The sequence below is a fragment of the Delphinapterus leucas genome, chromosome 14, assembly GCF_059928025.1.
Source record: "Delphinapterus leucas isolate spDelLeu-1000000601 "Yukka" chromosome 14, BTC_Dleu_Yukka2, whole genome shotgun sequence".
Lineage (NCBI taxonomy): Eukaryota > Metazoa > Chordata > Mammalia > Artiodactyla > Monodontidae > Delphinapterus > Delphinapterus leucas.
The window spans coordinates 26,270,428-26,286,609 of record NC_143142.1 but is presented as its reverse complement, the minus strand read 5'-3'; the positions used below and the strand labels follow the sequence as shown (position 1 = coordinate 26,286,609).

General features: G+C 49.1%; 1 protein-coding gene across 1 annotated transcript in view; it reads right to left on the bottom strand.

Moving 5' to 3' along the window:
- Positions 1-1,969: 1,969 nt before the first annotated feature.
- CRKL (CRK like proto-oncogene, adaptor protein) overlaps positions 1,970-16,182 on the bottom strand; it is a 31,420-nt gene continuing 17,207 nt past the window's right edge. The window contains exon 3 of the mRNA XM_022551216.3: positions 1,970-5,446. Coding sequence (XP_022406924.1) covers positions 5,312-5,446 — 135 coding nt within the window. The 3' untranslated portion in view covers positions 1,970-5,311. The remainder of the gene's footprint in view (positions 5,447-16,182) is intronic.

Genomic DNA, 16,182 nt, shown 5'->3' with positions numbered 1-16,182 from the left:
TAGGACTTGGCACTTTCACTGCCAGGACCCGGTTCAATCCCTGGTCAGGGAACTAAGATCCCGCAAGCCACTTGGTACAGCCAAACACAACAAAAAAACCCCACTGGCAAAAACTTCCACACGCCAGGACAGACAGATGGGCTAGTATAAGGTGCCTCAGCCACATAGTAGAATACTGTTTAGCCATAAACAAGGTATCTACAGAGTGTTTGTAAAAATGTTATATTTTCATATATTATACATCACTGGCGAAAGTGTAAATTGAGGCAATCCCTATAAGAGGGCAATTTAGCGACAGCTCTGAAAACTGCCAGTGCCCAGAGCCTTTGACCCAGCAATCCCAGTCAGAGGAACTCACTTTAATGCATCTGCCCACCTGAGATTGGAAAGGACCTACATGCCCATCAATACCCGAGGTGGTTACCCGAGTGACAGCACATCCACCCCAAGGAACACGACACAGTGATGGAAGAGAACAGAGGCTCAGCTCTAAACAGACTGGGAGAATAAAGCAGGGCGCAGAACATAAGTGATCTATGCTGCCTTTCTGTAGAGAAAACATTAAAAAAGAGTACTTACAGATATATTTACTTGTATGTTGTAGAGTAACTCTGGAAAATACAATAATAAACAGGCAACAGGGAGACTGGGATGTGGAGTCGACAGGGTGGGTGGCCTTTCTCCAGACACAGGGCTTCTGAATGCTGTGCCCTATGGGTGTTTTCCCTCTAACCTCAATGCCAAAGCCGAACTCTCCCAACTCCTCGGAGGGCCGGCAGGGGCTTGGTCCCCCTGCTCCTGGCCCTGCCCTCCACACAGCTACTGGGCGGACCACCCAATCCACTGGCCAGCTTTGGCCACTGGGCAGCTCTGGGAGCCCACCCCAAGGGCTCCCCTTCCCGACCCCTCCCTCAGACCTCTGAGTTTGAACAGTGGGAGCCCTGGGGCTGTCTCTGGCACGTGGGCCTGGAGGGTGTAGCTGAGTCCCCTCCCCCTGCCCCCGTTTCAGTGCCAGCCTGCAAGGCACAGGCTATCTTGGGCTACAAGCCTGGGAGCCTGGGGAGAGTGCGATGGTGTCCCCAGGGCAAAAGGCGTGGGCAGGGGATGCCCCCCAATCTCTGCAGCCCCCCGTTGGACACAGGCCTCAACCTCCTGCCAGGGAGCCATGAGCAGGGCCAGGGCTTGAAGGGTGGGTCACTCCAGGCCAGGATACAAAGACGCTGTGGGGTGTCAAGACCTGGGCCCTGACACTCACCCAGTGGGGAGGCAGCTTCACTTCCCAGGGGTTCCCATCACGGAGGAATCCAGCCCAGCGTTGCTGAGCAAAATTTAACTTTCCAAGCAGAAAGTACTCTTCAAAGGCGTCTCTGAGGCCTTCCTTCTTCCAGGACGAGTGGACCGTTTGGAATCTCCCAAGCTTTCCAGCAACACAGCTCGAGATGATCCAGGTTGCACCTTCCTGGAGGTTCTACCACGACGACACTTGGGCCTCTCTTGGCACACAAATAGGTGCGGGACAGCACTGGCTGGGGGGCGGCAGGGAAATCAGCGGGCCCCCCAACACCTCCAGTTGAAGGTCCCGGAGCCTGTCAGGAGGGCCACAGACAGGAGCAGAGGATTTAAGAAAGGCAGGTGAGTCTCATGCCCTGACCAGGGACAAGGCTGCTCCGAAACTTATGCTTCAGACAAGGTGCCCATTAGAGGGAGGACACCCAAGTTCCGTGGAGGATGCCGGGCCTGGAACTGCCACCCCGCCCCCAGGAGGCCAGGGTGTGAGTGGTGCTGGTGCCAAGCCCCACCCCTCCACTCAGTCCACAGCAGCAGGGCTGGGCAGGGCAACTCGCAGAAGCACCAGGTGGCCACTGCTTCACAGGTGTCCCGGCAGGTGCTTAACTGCTGGGGGGGCTGGGGGGGCTGAGGGGGGGCGAGGGCCTCCAAGGCAGCACTGAGGAGACACCAAAACACGAAAGCCGCTGCCACCGCCGGCTGATGCAAGTTTTATTGAGACAATGTACAAACAGGCTATGGAAACAAGGGTCTGATGCCGGGACCAGTAACGTAAAATGGAATACAAAAATAAAAAGGCACTGATCTGTTAAGAAAAGACACTCCATGTATTCTAAGAATATAAGTCATTTAATACTGTTAATTTTATAGCACAAAATAAAACAAGCTATGATCCCCAAAAATAATTTTAAAAGCTTACACATAAAATATTATTGCCTGAAGTTTATGATCTTTAAGTTACAGGTCAAAAGAGTTTTGTGTTGTGTTGTTGTCATTTTAAAACACACAGTGAAGACCGTCAAGAAGCAAGGCCACTGTTCCTTCCGCAGAGACCACGACCCTGTCTCAGAGGACTGTCCTTCCACTCCGTGAGAGCACACGCCCAGCTCGGGGCCACTGGCTGCAGCCACAGGGACACAGGCCTCCGGTCCCAGAGGGTGGAGGCTGAGGGCGAGCTCGGTGGTGTCTCGGGTTCGGTGTGAAAACAATCAGGATTCACTCATTTTAAGAGGTTAATGAACATATTATTATTAAAGGATTAAATTATAAACACCTGGCACAAAAACACCATCCCTTTTCAAAAATAAAATGTTCATATTCCTCTGAGCAAACTTAACAAGAGCAGTGGCCGCCGGTCCCGGCCCGCCTTGTGTGTAAACAGCTGGAGAAGGGAGTCAGCACAGGCAAGATGCTCAGGCTCAGGAGGGAGCAGCTGGCCCTCTCTCCTCAGGTTCCTGACCGTGAGCACAGAAGGGGTCTTATCTGGGTGACAAAGTCGTCGAAGGGCAGTCCATCCACATGTCCTCTTCATTAGCTGTGTCCCCGGGCAGCAACACCGGGCAGAGGTGACAGGGACAACTCCCTTTCCAGGATAAGTACATTTTTAATCAAACTGTCAATTCCTTTAGCATATAATTTGTTCTCTTCCCCAGTGAGCTACTTTAACATCCACACATTTTCTTAAGTGACACACAGTAGAGCAGAGCAAGTAGCAATAATGGACAGTCCTAAGAGGAAGCCTGCCCAGGAGGGAAGCCCATGCCTCTGGAAGATTTGAGTCGCTTTCTGAAGCAGAGTCTTCCCAGACCCCTGGGGAGCCCAGGCCCAAAGCCAAGGTAGTGGGCTGTTTCTTATATATTTAGTGTGGAAAAAAAAGAATTACCCTGGCTGATTAAAAAACTAATAAGGTTCTAAGTCAAAAAGGTACTACTTTCGGCACACACCTCCAGTTCAGAGCTCAAGGCTCACCTAATTTGGGGCTCTGAATCTCTGGGGCAGCCCTGGAGACATGCACCTGGGCTGACGGACTGAACAGATGCCTTCTGAAGTAAACCTACATTTGCAGGGTGTTCTGATTCTGAAGTGATCCCCGTGAGGTGGGTCACGCTGTTTACTGGTCAGCAGACATGGCTGGAAGGAAACCCTGCTTTCCAAAAGGCCATATACTTCTTGTACTTGAGCCAACTACTGGCATCCAAAGGTGCCCAGCCTCTCGGCTAAATGTGGTTTAACAAGGCCTTAGGGTGTGTGCTCTCTTTGGACAAGGCACACGTCCCCCCTTCTGTGAGAGACCCCCTTGGGTACTGGGTTACAGGCCACAGGGCAGGCATCATCCCCAGGTAGAGGGCAGGGGCCCAGCCACACACGTGCCACATGCCGTGGGGCTAGGCTGGGCCTGGACCCAGAACAAGAGGTGACTGCAACTCGGGCACCTTGGGAGCAAGAGGTGGCCACAGCTCTCACTGATCAGGAAGAGCCCACAAAGAAGCCTTTTCCAGGAAAATCACAGAGAGACAGGGCTATGTGAGCACCCTCAAGAGTCTTTAATATGATGGTTACCTACCTGATGGAACATTTGATTAAAGAGAAATTGAAACATGGTGGCCTTGCTGGTTCTGACCAGAATAGCTGCTCGAAACCTCAAAACCCAAGGCCCCTGGGAGCCAGGGCCGAGGCTACAGCAGATGCTCAGGGAGGACAGTTACTTATCAGGCTGAGACCACACCCCCAGGGCTGCTGGACGCATTCTCAGCTGAGGCCTGTCTTCAGCAGGGTCCAGAAGGGCGGGCACACTGAACTGCACAAAGGTTCCAGAATTCTAGTCGGCCGTGTGCTATAGACGTGGCATCGGTCACACACTGGTACCAGCTGACTCGTATGAACAGGCCTCTTTTAGCCAACAGGGAAAACTTAACATCAAATAAGTAATGGTTAATGATGCATTTCATTTGACATCAAATGCATCAACCAAGGCCCAGAGCTTACACTTTCTTGCTGGACAGCAGTGTGGACACAAGAACCATGGAGCCAGCATTAGCAGCACCATCTCTCTTGGGCAGCCTGGGGAGCTTGCTGGGGCAGGGAGAACTGGGCCTCAGTGAGTGGAATTTAACGATTCCTTAGTGAATTCAACGACGTTTTAAGGAAACTTGGGTCCTATACTTTCAAGGGGTGCATTCACTGAAAGCCTGGACAGGAAGCCAGCAAACAAGGTGAATCACACCACCCCCTGGCCCCTGGCTCTGATGCCTGCGGGGACAACGTCGTCCAAGAGGCTGTGCACGCAGCTTGGAAGCCCACATCTGCTGGGTGGTGGTAGTGGTGGCTGTTTGCTATCTGGCAACACAAGGTACCACCGGCAACCAAGACAGTACAGGCCTCTGCCTCAGGGCTCTTTTTCTCGCGCTCCTGCGGTGACAGCAGCTTCAGAGGCACGTGCCATCCCTCGTCTCATCACAAAAGCTAACCTGCTACTTAAAAACCTGTTCAGAACACACCAGTCTAATTAATTAAGTCTTCTAAAACCAAACCAAACAACAAGAGGGAAAAAAAAAAAGAAAAGAAAAGCCTGACACGGGGAGTTTAGGGCAGAATTCCCTCTCCTGAAGGGTCAACTTCCTCTGCTCTTCACGGAAAACCACCACGCCGGCGACGGCACCACCCATGGCTCCCAGTGGCAAGGCCTTGCTGTGGGCCCGAGCTCCCCTGGGACCCTGGGTCAGCCCAGGGACAGGCGGGGCGCTGGCCGGAAGGGAGCCCTGTCCTCGGCACCTCCTCTCACCTGTGTGCCTCCACCAGTGTTTCCAGTTTATGATCCAAAGAACTCTAAAATCAGCTACTCTTTGACAACACGACTATGATACAAATGCCGGGGCAGCCACTGTGAGCATTCCAATGTGTGGGAGGCTGCCCGCTGCAGAAGCTGGACGTTGGCAGCGCGTGTGACCTGCCCAAGAGGACGCTTCCCCGCTTGAAGGAGGCGTGTGGGGCAGGACGATGAAGCAGCAGGCACAGGGCAGCAGCATCACTCGTTTTCATCCGGGTTCTGAGGGTCGATGATTTTGACGTGCGTGAAGGGGAAGAGCCCTTTGCGCCCATTCACCTCGCCTTCCCACTGGCCGTTTATGTTCATCCTTGTGACTTTCACGATGTCACCCACCTGTAAGGGGGAGAAAGAAGACGAAGTCAGCGTTTTCTCTGAAAACTAAATCACACATGCTATTCCACTGAAAGGAACCAACACATTTTCTTCTTAGGACTCTCATTTTTCTCAGTGCTTAGACCTAAAATCATGCTGTGGGCTTCCCTGGTGGTGCAGTGGTTAAGAATCCGCCTGCCAATGCAGGGGACACAGGTTCGATCCCTGGTCCAGGAAGATTCCACACGCTGCAGAGCAACTAAGCCCATGCGCCACAACTACTGAGCCTGTGCTCTGAAGCCCACGCGCCTAGAGCCTGTGCTCCGCAACAAGAGAAGCCACCGCGATAAGAAGCCCGCACACTGCAAGGAAGACCCAACGCAGCCAAAAATAAATAAATAAATTTATTAAAAAAAAAAAAAAAGAATCTGCCTGCCAATGCAGGGGACACGGGTTCCAGCCCTGGGCCAGGAAGATCCCACATGCCATGGAGCAACTAAGCCCATGTGCCACGACTACTGAGCCTGAGCTCTGTAGCCCGCGAGCCACAACTACTGAGCCAGCACACTGCAACCACTGAAGCCCGTGTGCCTAGAGCCCGTGCTCCACAACAAGAGAAGCCACCACAACCAGAAGCCCGTGCACCACAATGAAAAGTAGCCCCTGCTCACCGCAACTAGAGAAAGCCTGCGCGCAGCAACGAAGACCCAATGCAGACAAAAATTAAATAAAATCAGGCCGTGCCAAAGACACGAGGTGCTACCAGCAAGCCAGGGTGCTTCTGCTCAGCTGTGAGAACGTGCTCTGAGGCAGCCTTTTCCCCCCAGATTGGCTACTAACTCCAACGGCACAGAATGAACACCTGACTCTGCGAACGGTTCAACTCATGCAAAAAGTGCATTAAAAGAAACAAAGCGGGACTTCCCTGCTGGCGCAGTGGTTGGGAGTCCGCCTGCCGATGCAGGGGACGTGAGTTTGTGCCCCAGTCCGGGAGGATCCCACATGCCGCGGAGCGGCTGGGCCCATGGGCCATGGCCGCTGAGCCTGTGCGTCCGGAGCCTGCGCGTCCGGAGCCTGTGCTCCGCAACGGGAGAGGCCACAACAGTGAAAGGTCCGCGTACCGCAAAAAAAAAAAAAAAAGAAACAAAGCCATCTCCACCCTTTTTCACGGGAAGGAGCTTCTACCACCAAGAACACCCTGTCCGCTGCCTCCCCTGCAGCAGTGTCTCCCACCGGCCAGTCTCGGGGGAAGGAGGCCCAGCTCAGAGAACCTTTTCAAACCAACCTTCAGCTTCAGGGTGGTAGGAATCCTACCTACGGCCAGAGGACAGGCACCAGCCAGGGGCTGCTTTGCTCATCAAGGGGAGGCAGCAATTTTGACTTGGGTGTGGTTTTCAAATTGTCTGCAGACCCTGAGCTCTGAGGAGGTGCTTTAAACTCCAACAGATGTCAGACTGGGACTTCAATCTTGTAAATGTGTATTTTATAAAAGTTATAATCAGAAGCAGTCAAGCGCGTTCCTGCCCCATTACTCCATGCTGCCCTGCTGGCTGCTGCTCATGTGCTTTCCTTGGAACGAAGCTTCTGTCCCACGTGTCTGATGGAAGGCCCCCGAGAATAGCAAGGTAAAGAGCAAAACACACCTCTCACTGCACGCAACAAAGTACACTCAAAAGTGAGCTGGTTGAGGGGGGTTAACACAAGATGGTATCTACCATTCACGTTATTTCCAATGTTTTCCGCCCATTGTAAAAGTCGACCACCCCCCCAACTGCCTTAATTCTTGTAAATCTCAATTTACAAAACACCTTTATATTAAAAAACTTTTAATCTGACATCTATGGGGTTCCATGCAGTATTTCATTTTGGAAAAGGCATCTTCTGCTAAAGCTGCTGGGCTAGAGAGCTGACTGCTGGCCCGGAGTGACCAAGGGCCCCGGAGGCACCCGGGGCCCCAGGCAGAGCCACACCTGCCCTTCCTGGCTCCCAGGCGTTCAGGTTACAGGGCCAGCTACTGCACTCTTAAAACCAAACTCCAGGCTCTAAGATGGCTCCTGGTCTACACGAGACGAGCCATTTGTATGGAAGCACCAGGACATCACTCGGCTCACGGGGGTGGGAGACGCGGTGCTTATTAGGTGACGCCGGTGCGAAACAGAGGACTGAACACTGTGCCCGTACCCACCCAGTCTGTCCAGGTGGTGATTTCATCCTAACTTGTGCACGAAATCGAAGGCTCAGGCTGGGGAAGAGCTGGGGACGGAGAAGGAAACACACCGCCAGCAGCTGCTGTGGGGGCCAGAGTTCGATTCAGCAGACACTGCACGTCAGCAGCTTGGCTGTGTGGCCGCCTTTTCAGAGGGTTCTTGCTGCAGGGCTCAGCCTTGATCCTCCACACACTCCACCCTCCTGTAAGGTAGGCTGGAGCAGGGGGGCCAGGGCAGCACAGCCCAGCTGCACTAGGACCCCTTGGCTCCCCAGCCACTCTCTGCCCTAACGTCGCATCCCTGCCCTGAGGTCTCCCCCACACCCGGCACTGCTGACTTCATCAACCCACTTGCTCACCGGGATGCTCGAACCAGCACACCAACTGCTTAACTCCCCAAACCTACTGTGGTCACACTTACATGGACAACAGCGCTATTACCAAATGGAACCTCTTGCCCTGTGGAGACCGGCTTACTTGGGAGTACTTGCCAAAATGACAACGGAAAAGAGTGTTATCCCCTGAGGCTCCCTGGTTAGAACACAGTATAAATTCAGTTTAAATTTTAAAAAATGGGGGGGAGGGTCCCTAAGTTCCCAGTCTGAATTCTGACTCAAACTCCTCTTATTTAGGAAAACTACAAATTCAACTTTACTGTAATACAGCTTATAGAGTCCAGTAATTAAGAATTAGATTTTATATAATGACAAGTCGCAAGACAAAAATAAATGCACTATAGTATTCAGATTTTTGTAGCCAAGTACTAGATATGTATATGAGAAAAACAAGGCGTAAAAAGCTAACTACACGTACTTATAAATTAAATTATTATATTTATTTTCAAACTTATGTCATCACTCAACTTTAACACCTAAGTTGGTGGAACAATTAAAATTTGAAGGTTAACAACTGGTAATTCTATTTTAAGACTTGTATTAAAAATTAAGTTGTAAAATACTTCAGTGGAAAAAAAAAATTACAACTGAAAAGACATGTTTTCTCTTGTCTTGCCTTAAAAGGAAATAAAAATTTGGGGGGAAGAATAAACTAATTTAATATAAGAGTTAAGTTTTTAAATGTCTTTAGTAGACTTCTAAAATACAGATTGTTTTAAGATTAGTGCTTAGAGTTCAAGTATTGCTCCCTTTCTCCAAGTAACAATGTTTTTATTCATAGGTGGCAGGAAGAGAAATGTCTTTCTTATTCATAACTAGGATATCACACCAACGATTCTGATAATTAAGAATAAATTCATATTCTTTGAAGTGTACCAAAGATTTAGGTCTGTAATTTGTATATTCTTTTCCTACCGTACAGAAGTCATAAAAGAGGAAAACTCTGATTATGACCACATTGCTATCTCTAGTGAAGATATTTGCCAGATCGGATCCAAGGCAAGCTCTACTGCAGATGGAACCTTGAGCTGCAGTGGAGACTGTGCAGAAATCACAAAGCTGAAGATCAAAGGGAGCTGAAGTCAATGGGGATCTGCAGTCATGACTTGTGTCCAATCTGTCTTATTCCATTAAAAAAAATATTTAAGCACAAACTTAAGACATGAGATGAAACTCATTTAACACAAAAATTAAGATGGGGCCTATGTGAGCAGAGAGAACCCTCTGCAGGCAGGAGCTGCTGGGATACTACAAACCCAGGCCCTGCAGCCACCCCCACCCCTACCTCCCCCAGACCCTTGGCCTCCTCAAGTCTCCACTGCAGGAACCAGCTGTCTCGTGCCTGGAGCACAACAAGGCCACCAATGTGGGGAGCCTCACTGGCACATTCTCTCTCCAACATATGAGAGCATGTTCTTTCCTTATTTCCTTTTCAGCTAAGAAAATGATTACCTGTCTTTATTTTTTAAATAATGAAATAGGAAAGAAATGAAAATTCATGGATATAAAACTACTGACACCATTACAAAATGACTTACGGAAAATACAATATAATCAATGTACTGAAATAAGTATAAGAAAAGGCAAGGACATGAGACTTCCCTGGGGGCACAGTGGTTAAGAATCCACCTGCCAATGCAGGCGACACGGGTTCCAGTCCTGGTCCAGGAAGATCCCACATGCTGCAGAGCAACTAAGCCCGCGTGCCACAACTACTGAGCCTGCACTCTAGAGCCCGCGAGCCACAACTACTGCAGCCGTGCGCCTAGAGCCTGTGCTCCGCAACAAGAGAAGCCACTGCAGTGAGAAGCCTGCGCACTGCAATGAAGAGTAGCCCCCTCTCACCACAACTAGAGAAAGCACACGTGCAGCAACACCCGATGCAGCCAAAAATAAATTAATTTAAAAATTTTCCAAAAAAAGCAAGAAAGAAAAGGCAAGGACAAATAAGAGGGTGTGTGAGTGCGTGCCTGTAAAGAAGATGCGGTGAGCAAAGGGGAGAGGGACCAGGTGAGCTAACGCCCAGGTGGACGCTGTGGTGCAAAGGGATGATGGCCTGAGGGTCCCTGGGCAGTCTGTAGGCAGGCCTGCACTCAGAGCCAGCTCAGACTCTGACAATGATGTTTTAAAAAAAAAAAGACTAAGGCCAGAATAGCTCAGACTAAAAAGAAACAAATATAATGCAGTTTTGGCTGATAGGTGCTGTTGGCAAATGTCAGGATCAACGGCTTCTCCCCAAGACTGAAGTTTTTGTTTGCTCCACTCATTTGACATCCTACAAAAAATACTTTGGGAATTCTGTCTTTTATCTATGCTTTTCTATCTTCACCTGGACTCTGGATGCCCAGAGTGCATATATTTTGCCTCAAGTTTGTAATCTTAGCCTGCCTTATCTGATGTTTGATAAATGTGCAAGAAAAAATCTCACTTTCCTAAAAACCTGGCCCCAGCAGCCCTCTCCCACATCCTGGTTGAGCTTATTCCTCCAGTCTGGGGGCCAGGAACACGCTGAGACCTCTTGCTAATGCCCCCTCCTCCAGGTGCCCCCCCCCAACTGCCTGGCTCTACCAGCCCAGCCACCTTCCATCCCCTGCCACCCTTGCCATTCAGCCCAGCTCCCAACCCTTCCTCTCCCCCAGCCTGGCCCCCACCTACCACCAAGGAACTCCTGGGGCCCAGGTCAATGGCCCCGGGCCAGTCCCCTCCCACTGATGCCGAGGCACCTGAAGCAGGAGACTTCACCTCCCTCTTGCTCTGCTGCCCCTCTGCCCCATGGCGGCTCCATTCTGCTCACCCTCATCCCCCACCCCCACACAGCACTCTCAGAAGGAGGAGGCTGGTCTCGCTCATTTCGCATTCCATGTCACAGGGCTCTTGTAAGCTTTCCAGGGAAGTCTGCAGAATCAGGGAAAAGAGAAAAAACGACAGGCTGCTGTCCGCATGTGCTAGAGACAGATGGCCAAGTAAGCAGCAAGGTTCTGAGGACAGAAGTGACAGGCACAAGGGCCTAAGGACAGTAGAAGACAGACCTTTTGAAAACATAAAGATAATTAGGTCACTGCTCTGCCTTTGAACCCCCAACACCATTTATTTGCACAAGAGCACCATCCAAACTCCGGTCTCCAAGGCTCTGCCTCCTCTGGTCCCCAACTCTTCCTATCTCTGACCCTCACCCCAATCACAGTGGCTTCCTTTCAGTTTCTCAAACCTGCCAAGGTCTTGCCCAGAGATGGGCTGTATGACAGATACAGGGACGTGATGTACTGGAAGTGCGACCACACGACTGCACAGCGTAAGATGTTAAAAACCATGTTCCAGGCTACTGCCCAGCACCATCAAGCTTGTCCTAAGAAACCTTGGATCTCTGCTCTGCTTCCACAACTGAAGGAACATAAGCAACCCTGACCAAAGTCAAACACACCTTAAGGACAATCCCAGCTCCCATAAACGGCCTTATAAAGCTGCACACGCCGCCACTGAGAGCAGGAAGGGCTCTGGGCGGCCGCCACTGGAGATGGGCTGGATTCTGTACTGTGTACTCAGGACACACCTGAAACTAAGATCTAAGATCTACAACAGCGGGAGGTAAGCAGTCTCTGCTTAAAGCAAGTTTAGGGTGGCACCATGCGGTGACTCACGCTATGACCTTTGGAGTGGGGCAGGGCTGGACAGATGTCCTGGTTCTGCCACTTTTAGGGCTACATTACTGTGACAAACTGTTCAAGTTGTCTCCGTTTTCTTTTGACTTCGGAAGGTTCTTGCAGTAATTAAAGGAAGTACTAAATGGAACTGTTAACCACAACACCCAGCGAAGTAAACAGTAGCTGCTATTGGCATAGAGATTCCTGAGTAGACCCAGTCCCCACCCCACGATCATGCCCCCGACCAGCTGTCACTGTCCTCTGGCTGGTTCCGGGGAGAACTGGAACCAGCAATGGAGAAGCACTGTACTAAAGTGGGTTTTCAACCCTGTCAGTAACAAGGGTCCTCTCAAAACCGACGGGGGATGGGAAGGATGCCTGTTAGAGAGAGGAGATGAGGGGAAGGCCTGGAGACTCGAAGTCTGATACGTCACTGTGAAGGGTCCCAAGCAACGAGGAAGACCACGGGAGGATGCAGAGGAAGGTGCCAGAACATCCCACCCGCACCTCTGCCAATTCACTCCTGACTCTGACGGTCTTCACAGGATACCTTCTGCTAATTCTGCCTAATCAGTTCAGTGAGATGTGCTGCACGTTGACTGCAGCTCCTACCCTCTTCACTGTGAGACAGACAATAAATAACCCACTGTCTAGACGTGGCAGACACTCAGCAAATGTCTGTTAGATGATAAAAACAGTGCAAAAAGCGAGTGGCTGAAAAGCAGTATTGAGTCCACGTTGCAGAGCACAGGAGCGAGGACGAGGCCTTCGCCTGAGGGACCCTGAGTAGCAGAGCGTGGCTGGGTGCAGCCCAGGAGGGTAGAAGGGCTGGGAGACTTCTGATGGCCACCTGACCATTAATGCCACACTCTGGCCTTGCAGGAGCCCTCACATGTCAAAACACAGCCCGTCACTCCTTGTGCTGTTTTCTACCTCAGTTGAAGGCCCCCTTCCACGGGTCCGAGCCCCAGAACACCACACATGGGACGGGGCTGGCTGTGGACTGGCTTCTTCCACGGCTTGACCACACAGCCCCTCAGGTCCAGGGCCCAGCATGGTTGGGAGCTCTCAGTGCTGGTCCGGTGCCCTTCCTTGGGCTTCATGGTAGAAGGGCTGAGCCGAAAGCAGCACTCACTTTGGAAGGCAGATAAATCTTGAAGTGGTTGGGTACCAACTCAGCTCAAGGACCAATGTGAGCCTGGAAGGTGTGGCCAACCCAATCAACAGATTGAGAAGACATTCCTTACGTCCTTATGTCCTTTACTGTCACCCTGTGACAGTCCTCCTCATGATAAGAACTGCCAGCGCACTGGGGTTTGCTTCAACTCTAAGATGGAGCACACACTAGCAGGCTCCGTTCTGTGTGAGGCTGACACGAGGGGCAGGAAGAGGGAGACGCCAAGAGGATACTTCCTGATGTGGCCATGGTCTCCTGGAGCCCTACCTGTCCCGAGTGTGAACAGGAGCTCTGGAAATTACTCTGCCGCCTGTCTTCTGGCACCTGATTCAAAGAGCAGTGCTCCTTGCAGGAGGCCCCAGCACTGGCTGCCACAGCAGCTTTCTGCTTCCCCAGTCAGGCGCCATAAAAACAAGATCAGGAGTGCAATGGGTTACACTGGAGTCAGAAGTCCTAACTTCGGTGACAGGAATGGGTCTCAGATATTAAAGATCCTCAAAGTATATGCAGAACTATATGTAAATACATTAATATATGTTGTTTTTCTGGAGAAAGAGTCCACAGCTTTCACCAGATTCTCAAAGGGGTCCGTAACCCAAAAAAGATATAAAACAAAGCAAAAACCCACGTGCTACAATCACCAGGCAGCTTTCATCCTGCCGTTTGTGGCTTTCATTCGTTCACTCATTTAACGCATGCTGAACATCCATGTGCCAGGCCTGGAAGGACACAAGACAGAAAGAAGCAGACAGCCCACCCGCCCTCATGGAGCTGCCTGGGCCCTTTGCCTGCTCTAACACCGCCCCATGTGCTCTGGGCACCTGCACCTGAATCAAACCCTCCATGTCCATGTGCCCTGAGCAGCCATCAAGTGGCCTCATGTACCCTCACCTACAACCGGATGCTACTGACTGGTGCTTTTTTTTTTAAATGAATTTATTTATTTATTTTATTTTATTTTTGGCTGCGTTGGGTCTTGGTTGCTGTGCGCGAGCTTTCCTTAGTTGCAGTGAGCGGGGGCTACTCTTCACTGTGGTGCACGGCCTTCTCATTGCAGTGTATTCTATTGTTGCAGAGCACGGGCTTCAGTAGTTGTGGCTCGTGGGCTCTAGAGTGCAGGCTTCGTTGCTCCGTGGCATGTGGGATCTTCCCAGACCAGGGCTCAAACCCGTGTCCCCTGCATTGGCAGGCGGATTCTTAACCACTGCGTCACAAGGGAAGCCCTACTGACTGGTTTTTAATATTGAAGACTCAGTCTCTTTAAAATTGCCATTATCCTTCAGGGTATTAACTTGGTTCAAGAGGGCTACTTACTGGTTAACACTTCTTATGAAAACACAGGGGTTTTATTTTAGGATGAGTCAGGGGTTAAAGGTATGCCATGGTGCAAGAGAAGGTGGGCTATGGAAAGGAAGAAGTAAAACCATCTCCATTCACAGATGACCTGATCCTATATGTAGAAAGATTCCAGAAGAAAGCTATTAGAACTAATAAAACTCAGCCAATTTGCAGGGTACAAGATCAACACACAGTATCAGTTGTGTTTCTATACACCAGCAGTGAGCAAATAAGAATGTAATTCCAGGGAACTCCCTGGTGGTCCAGTGGTTAGGACTTGGTGCTTTCACTGTCGTGCCAGGTTCAATCCTTGTTGGGGAACAGAGATCCCGCAAGCTGCGCAGTGCAGCCAAAAAAAAAAAAGAATGCAATTCCATTTACGATAGCATCTAAAAGAATAAAGTAATGGAATAAATTTAACCAAGGTGACAGACTTGTACACCAAAAATTACAAAACACTGCTAAAAGAAATTAAAGAAGACTTAAATAAATGGAAAGACATCCAGTGTTCGTGGATAGGAAGACAATATTTTCAAGATGTCAACACTACCCAAAGTCATCTACAAATTCAACACAATTTCTATCAAAATTCTAACAGCTTTTTTTTCCCCCCAGAAATGGAAAGGCTGATCCTCAAATTCATATAGAACTGCAAGGCATGCTGAATAGCCAAAACAATCTTGAAAAAGAAGAACAAAGTTGGAGAACTCATATTTCCTGACTTCAAACCCACTACACAAAGCTATGGAAATCAAAACAGTGTGGTCTTGGCACACAGACAGACATATGGATCGATGGAATAGAATTGAGAGTTCATAAATAAACTCATACATCTCTGGCCAACTGATTATTATTATTTTTTGCCACATCTTGTGGCTTGTGGGATCTTACTTCTCCGACCAGGGATGGAATCCATGACCCCTGCAATGGAAGCACAAAGTCCTAACCACTGGACCACCAGGGAATTCCCTGGCCAACTGATTTTTGAAAAGGGTGCCAAGTCCATTCAATGGGGAAAGAACAATTTCTTCAACAAATGGTACTGGTACGACTGGATTTTCTACCTGCAAAGAAAGAATTTGGACGCCCATGTCAATCCATATACAAAAATTAACTCAAAATGGATACACGACCTGAATGTAAAAGCTAAAACCATAAAACTCTTAGAAGAAAACATGGGGGTAAATCTTCATGACCCTGAATTTGGCAATGGATTCTTAGATATGACATCAAAAGCACAAGCAGCAAAAGATAAAATAGATAAGATGAACTTCATCAAAATCAACAACGTGCGTTAAAGTACACTGACAAGAAAGTACAAAGACAACCTACAGAACGGAAAAAAGTATTTAAAAATCATACCTCTGATAAGAGTTTAATATCCAAAATATATGAAAAACTCCTAAAACTCAACAACAGAAACCAAACACAATTTTAAAATGGGCAAAAATAAAATTAAATTAAATTAAAATTAAAATGGGCAAAGCTCTTGAACATTTTCCCAAAGAAGATATAAAAATGGCCAAGAGGCACAGGAAAAGACACTTAACATAATTAGTAATTACAGAAGTGCAAATCAAAACCACAAGATGCCACTTTATAGCCAGTAGGATGGCTATAAATTTTAAAAAGAAGGAAAATAACAGGTGTTGATGAGGATGTGGAGGATTGCTTGTGGGATTGTAAAATGGTGCAGCCACTGTGGAAACAGTTTAGTTGGCCTCAAAAGTTAAAGAGCTACCCAGCAATTCCACTGTTAGGCATATACCCTAGAGAACTGAAAACAGGTATTCAAACAAAAACATGTACATAAATGTTGGTAACACTATCCTCAATAACCAAAAGGTAGAAATAACTCTAATGACCATTACCTAATGAATGGATAAACAAAATGTGGTCTCTATCCATACAATGGAATTTTACTTAGCTATAAAAAGAATGAAGATACTTGCTATAACATGGATGAACCTTAAAACATTATGCTCTGTGAAATAAGCCCA